Consider the following 8,242-nt stretch of genomic DNA (forward strand, 5'->3'; position numbering starts at 1 on the left):
TCAATTGAAAGCCTGCATGCGCTAGTACCTCTTGCCACAAGTTCCCAGAATCCTTTGCGGTTTTACCCCTGAATGACGTCACATTTTTGGTGGGCCGGTCTCTAGTCAAAATGCCCGGGCCGATTTTTTGTCCCAGTCCAGCCCTGGTGGGGCCCTAACAAAAATCACAAAAACACAAATGAGGGACAAACTGACTTCTATTTTAATTTAAACTGCTCAAAAACCCAAAGGAACACTTTTTATTCAGAGTACAGCACCAAGTCAGTTAAACTTCTGGGATACTGATCCTTGGGGCGCCACCAGGGTGGGTCCAGGGGGGGCACTGGCCACCTTCCAAAATTTGCTGGCCCTCCCAGAGGCCCTCCCTGGTAAGGCTGTCCTATGTTGGTAGTAATTCTAATAAACGTGAGCACAAAAAGCGGCAGACACCCTACAATGAGTTGAAACTTTAACTTACTATTTATTCCTGCTTAAAACTGATTATTATGGATTTCAGTTAACAGGTGATCTAGACGGGCATCAAAAACACAACCCCTAAACAGGAATGGTTTCACAGGTGGAGGAAACTGACGTTTTCCCCTCCTCGTCTTTTTTGACTGTTTCCCATTTGGCTAGGATCAGTGTCACTACTGGTAGCATGAGCTGATACCTAGACTCTGCAGAGGTTGCGCAGGTAGCCCAACTCCTTCAGGATGGCACATCAATACGTCCGTATAATCTTAAGAGCATGGATGACTCTAAGGAGAGCTGGATAGAGCCGTAACAGGCCCCTAACCCATCAGCTGAACTGGTATCTGCTCCTTTAGGCATAGAAGATCAGGATGAGCAAAACAGAGATACAGAATGACGTCCAGCAGGCCACTGGTGTGAATGTCTCTGACAAAACAATCAGAAGCAGATTTCATGAAGCCGTGGAGAAGACTATGTTGTCGGTGACATCGTTCAGCATGGCCGATGTGTTCTGGTGATGGGTAGGTGATAGTCTTGGGAGGCATATTCATAGAGGAACGCATAGACATCTACAGGCTAAGCACCAGCATCCTGACTGCTGTTGGGTATCAGGATTAAATTCTTGGACCCATTGTCAGACCCTACACTGGTACACTGGGTCCTGGGTTCCTCCTTGTGCATGACAATGTCCGACCTCATGTAGTGAGAGTATGCAGGCAGTTCCTGGACAATGATAGCATTGACTGGTGCCCACACTAACCTGACCTAAATCCAATAGGACACCTCTGGGACATTATGTTTTGGGACCTTCAGACGGTCCCAGGTTGCACCTCAGATTGTTCAGGAGCTCAGTAATGTCCTGGTCCAGATCTGGGAGGAGATCACATCCACAGACACCATCCACCCTTTCTCATGCCCCAGTGTTGTCATATTTTTTTCACTTTGATTTTTGGGGTGTCTTTGAATTCAGCTGTCTGTAGGTTGATAATTTTCATTACCACCAAACAATGCGACGTAACCTATTACCCAGTCCATATCCATGCAGATACCCAGCATTATTTTTCCTGCATTGAAATCTCTTGTGTGTATAATGAGATGTGAACGTTTTCTTACTTAAAGCTCCATGGTGTAGGGGTGAATAGATTAACCTTACACATAAAATATCTCTGATTCAATTACAGGAGGAGACACAAACTCAGCCTCAGAAGATCACAAGCTAAAACATGTGCCAAATGTCTCATGTGGCTCCATCTGCTGGCGGGTGAATCTATACCTTTTCATGTATCAGATGACCACTATACTGTGGAAATTAACGTATCCATCCTCTTGTCTCTTTCTGAAATGCTTTTCTCGTAAGACTCAAAAATAACTGACAATAATATTTGCAAATAAATAAATAAATAAATCTAAGACTCACCTTCCATCAGTTGCACCAGGTTATTGGAAATCTCTATTTCTTTTTATTTGAGGGAGTTTTTAATCATACTCCACTTTGTGGGCACACACAATTCTCCACCTTGGGAGAAGTGTGGACACCAAATGATGTTGACATGTTAACCTGCAAGAGACCCATGATAGCAGTCTAAAACCTGATTTTAGTTTTAGTTTGTCTTATAGTGTTGACTTTGGTCACAATGCTCAACACTGAAGGAACATGAGAACAAAGGACCAAAAAGCTCTGTACTCCCACATAAAGACAGGCTGCTTTACTCATTTATTGTACACATAAATAGAATAAAACAGCAATAAAACTATTGTTAGATTTACAAAAAAGATGTTGGCTTCATTCATAGCTCTGATTTCTTGACTGGCATGTGGATACACCCCCTATAGGCTGTTGAGAAAATAAACTAACCACTTTATTAGGTATGGCCTGGTAAATGGCCTGTATTTATATAGCGCTTTTACTAGTCCCTAAGGACCCCAAAGCGCTTTACATATCCAGTCATCCACCCATTCACGCACACATTCACACACTGGTGATGGCAAGCTACATTGTAGCCACAGCCACCCTGGGGCGCACTGACAGAGGCGAGGCTGCCGGACACTGGCGGCACCGGGCCCTCTGACCACCACCAGTAGGCAACGGGTGAAGTGTCTTGCCCAAGGACACAACGACCGAGACTGTCCGAGCCGGGGCTCGAACCGGCAACCTTCCGATTACAAGGCGAACTCCCAACTCTTGAGCCACGACCGCCCCAATACAGTACTAGCAAGGTATCCCTTGCTAGTACTGTATTGGACCCTCTTGTTGAATCAATTCTTTGTGACATAGATTCGATAAGGTGCTGTAACTTTCCTCAGGGATTTTGGTTCACGTTGAGATGATAGCATCACACAGCTGCTGCACATCCATGATGTGAATGTCCTCTTCGACCACAAACAAAAATGTTCTGTTGGATTGAGATCTGGTGACTGTGGAGGCCATCTGAGTATAGTGAACTCATTGTCATGTTTACGAAACCAATTTGAGATAATCCGAGCTTTGACACACGGTGGTCAGAAAGGGATTGACATCAGCAATCCCCTATTTGGGTAGGCTGTGGTGTGTAAACGATGTACAGTTTGCATTAAATGGTCCAAAATGTACCAAGAAAACACCCCAACACCATCAGCCTGAAGCACTGATGCAAGACAGGCTAGATCCAAACTTTCATCGTATAAAAGCCAAAATCTGACCCTGCCATGTGAATCTAAAAGTAGAAATTGAGACATTTTTCCAGTCTTCTATTATCCTCTGCTGATGAGCCTGTGTGAGTTGTTGTCAAAGATTCCTGTGTTAGCTGACAGGAGTAGCACACAGTGTGGGTTTGTTCTGCATACCTTGGTTGCTATGAGAGGTATATGCATTACTGTTACTATTCTATCAGCTTTAGGTTGTCCAGCCATTCTCCTTTGACCTCTGACATCAGCAGGCATTTTGACCCAGAGAAGTGTTGCTCACTGGATATTTTTTCCCCCTGGGCCATTCTCTAATGGCTAAGTATATTTATCCGAAGCAGTGCCACACAGAACAACTACACAGAACAACTTTAGATGCTACAGAATTTAAAGTACATGCAGTGCATAAAAAATAAAGACATACATTTTCAAATAGCCTTGACACCAGCAATTTATGTTTCTGATGTTAGTGTTAGTAACTGGCCACACGATGGCGCTCTTCTCTCAGGTCGTTCAACCAACTTTGACTATTTTGAAAAGTCCTTGGCCAAGTATTTTCTACATTTTAGTTTATTCTCTTTGGCCCTGATGCCATTGCCCAATGCTCTATTGAGAAATAATATAGTTCCAGATTTTCATGGAAGAGGATTTATTCGATTTTGACAGAAAGCCTGACCTCAACAAAGCAGATGATTTAATTGCCACTTGATAACATTACAACTGTCATTTTCTTCAGGTGGTAAATTCATTTAGAAATTAACATTTTAATCCAGAATCAGCCGAAAATCCAAAACGCTGCCCTTTCTCAAGGACGCAGAAAGAGATGCGAGCAAAGATATGACTGACTATTGGATATTCTTTAGAGAAGATACGCATTGTAAAGTTTAAGAAAATGAAGAATGCAGCTTCTATCTTTATTCAAGACTTGCATTAAATTATTTGTTTTTAGGTGATATAAAACATTGTCTGAGTGAGATTATCCCGTCCAGCACATGCCCACAGCCACCGTTCCTTTATGGGTTGACAGCGAAAGAAAAATTTTCTGTCAGTCGGTTAAAATTCATTGTTGCCTGTCCAGCCAATCATAGATTTTGACGACACAAAAGAGGCTAAAGTTGGAGTATAAAAAGGTGCGCGCTAATAAACTATGATGCCTATCAGTGTGGGACATTAATCCAACCCCAGTTCAGTCGCGCATCAGCTCCGACACAGTGCAAAGGATTTTTTTTTTAAACAAAGCGTATTTTTAAACCAGACTTCACACCTAAGAGACAATGCATCTGTCTCAGATCGTGCTGTATCTGAGCTTGCTGATTGCTTTGGGTCCAGTAGTTCTGAGTGACCAAGAGGCGCACCAGCAGCCTTCCGTCAGCACCCCAGTAGACACGGATCAATGCGCTACCTGCGAGGTCCGGCAGCATATTAAAACCATGCGATTAAACGCGATAAAGTCTCAGATTCTGAGCAAGCTGCGAATGAAGGAAGCTCCCAACATTAGCAGAGAGATCGTGAAGCAGCTCCTGCCCAAAGCGCCGCCGCTGCAGCAGCTTCTGGATCAGTACGACGTGCTGGGAGATGACAACAGGGAAGAAGTCCTGGAGGACGACGACGAGCACGCAACCACAGAGACAATTGTGATGGTGGCAACTGAACGTAAGTGTGAATTTTCTTTATTTTTTGTGTCACTGCGTAAGCGCACTCGAACGTCTCCAAAATAATTTTTTACGCACGTGGTAGAACGCACAGGAGAGTTTATTTTTAGAGAGCAGTCATTTTTTCCCCCACCAAGGTTTTGTGTTAAATTGTTGATGCAAAAGATTCAAAACACTTTATGAGACATGGTGTTTGGGCAGAGAGTGCGCCGAGTGATTACGCATGAGTTTTACGCAATCATGCACAAACGCGCCACTTTATTTCTCAGCGATCATGGAATTAATTTTCTTTTCCCATGTCTCCGCAGCTGATTCCGCCGTCCTGGTGGACGGGCAACCAAAGTGCTGCTTTTTCTCAATTACGCAGAAGTTTCAAGCCAGTCGTGTAGTTCGAGCGCAGCTTTGGGTGCATCTGCGTCCCTCAGAAGAAGTGACCACCGTGTTCCTGCAAATCTCCCGGCTTATGCCGGTCACAGACGGGAACAGACACATACGAATCCGCTCCTTGAAGATCGACGTGAATGCCGGGGCCAGCTCTTGGCAAAGTATAGACGTCAAGCAAGTGTTGACTGTGTGGCTGCGGCAGCCGGAGACCAACTGGGGCATCGAGATCAACGCTTTCGATTCGAGGGGAAATGACTTAGCTGTGACCTCCGCAGAGCCGGGAGAGGAGGGTCTGGTGAGCTCAACTTTTACTTGAAATTTAACAGGGAGCTTGTGGTTAGGTTTTCACTTTGAAACGATGAACAATAGATGGAGCTTGGTCTCATATGTCTAGAGCAATAGGCTATCTGTCGCTACTGTCACAATCGGTGCATATCTAGCCATTTCTAAAGCGCCTAGGTTCAGAAAACTGTTAATGCGTCTCTGTACAGAGGGTGAGACTTTAACTTCCAGTGTGCAGAGAGGCTTTGCAGGCTCAGCAGGCGTTTAAACATTCCTGAATTTCACTGCTGGAAGAAGGAATCAGGATATAAAAGACTTTTGAAAGCTGTTAATCAACACAGACTCCATGTAGGCGCACACCTGCATTTGGACAAGCGCCCAGTCCACAATAACCTCAAATCTTATTGCTTGATTACATAAAAGTTCACCTGCTCCACATTCCTTTAAGTATTCAGTGTGGCTGTGCAAATCAGAGTAATTGCTGGCACAGACACACACAGAGCTACTATCAATGACAAACATACATCACAGAGCTCTAATAATGGCACCCGGCACTGGGGCAATTAGAATAACTAGACAGCTGTGGCTAACCAACCATCAGATGATTTAATTTCTGCATAACTCAAAGTTTCATAATATTATCGTGCCATGTTTGAAAACTGACAGCCGCAGGGCAGCGGATTAAAAGATGAAAAGCTGAATGCTGTCACCCGCCTCCACCTGCAAACCTGTTATTATCAGATTGTTCACACACACTCTCTTGTTTCAGCAACCGTTCATGGAGGTGAAGATTTCAGAGGGCCCCAGGCGTGCCCGGAGAGACTCGGGCCTGGACTGCGATGAGAACTCTCCAGAGTCCCGGTGCTGTCGCTACCCACTCACTGTGGACTTCGAGGACTTTGGCTGGGACTGGATTATTGCACCAAAACGCTACAAGGCCAACTATTGCTCTGGGGAGTGTGAGTACATGCACTTACAGAAGTACCCACACACCCACCTGGTGAACAAAGCCAACCCCAGAGGGACTGCAGGTCCCTGCTGTACCCCAACAAAGATGTCGCCAATCAACATGCTCTACTTTAACCGCAAAGAGCAAATCATCTATGGCAAGATCCCCGACATGGTGGTGGACCGTTGTGGATGCTCCTGAGTTGGGATGGAGAGAGAAAGGGGGCGGGGGCGAAGGGGCCGAGGCGCCGTCCAGCATCCTACTTTAAGACTGTTTGATACCACCAATCCACCAGTTCCAGTGCTTTCCTGCAGAACACGGTGCAATAGAATCAGAGTAGAAGCCACAAACAGCCCGACCTTCCTGCAGGGCAACGCTTTCATAGTTCTCACTTTTCTTTCCTCCAGTGAAATCTTAGCCATAGAGGCTTGAAGCCAGGTGGATGCAAGAATGCAAACACACACACACACACACACACACACACACACACACACACACACACACACACACACACACACACACACCAACAAATATAACACATGCTGGACCTTGAAGTGAATGTAGCCAGAAATGATCACAGTTTTCCAAAACAGTGTTATTATTCTTTGTTTTTTAAATGATCTGTGCTCTGTCCATTTATAACAACATGCCGTCCGTTTATACACCACTCCACTTGTAGCTGATATACAAGCTATCACACTTGATGCTCTGTGTTTGTGATAATCATTTTTTTAGTTTTGTTTTCAGAGTGAAACCAGGAATCCTCAAGGACTTTTTGAAAGGGCTCGGAAAAAAACACAGCTGGAGACTCTTTAGGGTGATATTTCACACTGGTAGAACATGTTTTAGTACCCCTAAGTGTCCCAAAGAGTCAATGAAAAGTTAAACTACACAAAAGACTAACTAATCTGGAGATTAATCTCTCTTGTATTGCTCAAAGTTTCCCCCATAATGATGTGGTGGTTAATCTCTCTTCAGAGCCTATGGATACAAACATGTTCCACCAGTCTGAAGTACCACTTTAAGTCTTGTCAGGTCCTCACTTATTCTGTCATACATACATGCAACAATATATCCAACTGAGAGATCATTCTCCCTCAGTCGCAATTGTCAGTATCCAACCAAACAGCCCAACCTGCCCGATACACTTGAATTATTCTGATTGTAAATTCACATGACTGGACAGAAGGACTTGAACTGAAGGCACGATGAATGCAGCCTCCAAATGAAAGTGTGTTTAAGACAGAAAACGATGTGAATGTCGAAATCATGTTTAGACTCTGTCTTACAAACACAGTTTGCACTATGGCACACCAATAGAAAGAATTGGTTGCTACAAAAAAAAGTTGTAAAAACTGATTTTGATATGTTTGCTAATTTGTATTGTATTCATATGGCATTTGTTTCCAGTAGGAGTTGCCTTTCTGAACCATTGTTGGTAAATATGTAAAACTGCAACCTAGCAAGATAAATGTTGTAATGCAGCAACTCTATATACTTGTTTTAACAAATAAAATTTCTAGCTTGTTTGAAGAGTTCTGTTTCTTTGATTAGCTGACATCTCGACGAAGCTCATTTTCAGTCATAAACCTCGATAGAATTTGTTATTAGAGCTGCTTCAGAGAAAGCTTTGCGGTCACGTTTCAGTATCACAACACAACAACCTGAACCTCAATATCGCAGTCCCCCTCCTGTCACACTCCAGCAGCTGAGAATCTTTATGTCTTCAGCACATGGTGCAAGCTGATACAGCCAGTGCGTGACTGTGTGTGTGTGTGTGTGCAAAAAAACAAATTCCAGCACTCGTCCTCCCTCCATCTACCGGACTACACCTGCACAATCCCGTCACCGCCCGTTTTTCTTA

The 8,242-nt window shown here is 44.1% G+C and overlaps 1 protein-coding gene across 1 annotated transcript; it reads left to right on the forward strand.

Annotated features, from left to right (window-relative positions):
- Positions 1-4,279: 4,279 nt before the first annotated feature.
- mstnb (myostatin b) lies at positions 4,280-7,900 on the forward strand. The gene is made up of 3 exons (XM_005736837.1): positions 4,280-4,764; positions 5,072-5,442; positions 6,199-7,900. The coding sequence occupies exons 1-3, from the start codon at positions 4,386-4,388 to the stop codon at positions 6,577-6,579; spliced, it is 1,131 nt and encodes a 376-aa protein (XP_005736894.1). The 5' UTR covers positions 4,280-4,385; the 3' UTR covers positions 6,580-7,900.
- The last annotated feature ends 342 nt before the right edge of the window (positions 7,901-8,242 follow it).

The sequence above is a fragment of the Pundamilia nyererei genome, unplaced genomic scaffold (assembly GCF_000239375.1).
Source record: "Pundamilia nyererei isolate P.nyererei 1_Seehausen unplaced genomic scaffold, PunNye1.0 scaffold00071, whole genome shotgun sequence".
NCBI lineage: Eukaryota > Metazoa > Chordata > Actinopteri > Cichliformes > Cichlidae > Pundamilia > Pundamilia nyererei.

Bases quoted from the DNA above. Each gene is read 5' to 3' on its own strand.
- mstnb (XM_005736837.1), top strand. From the start codon at position 4,386: ATGCATCTGTCTCAGATCGTGCTGTATCTGAGCTTGCTGATTGCTTTG. The intron at 4,765-5,071 runs GTAAGTGTGAAT...ATGTCTCCGCAG, and splicing joins TGTGATGGTGGCAACTGAAC to CTGATTCCGCCGTCCTGGTG. The intron at 5,443-6,198 runs GTGAGCTCAACT...CTCTTGTTTCAG, and splicing joins AGCCGGGAGAGGAGGGTCTG to CAACCGTTCATGGAGGTGAA.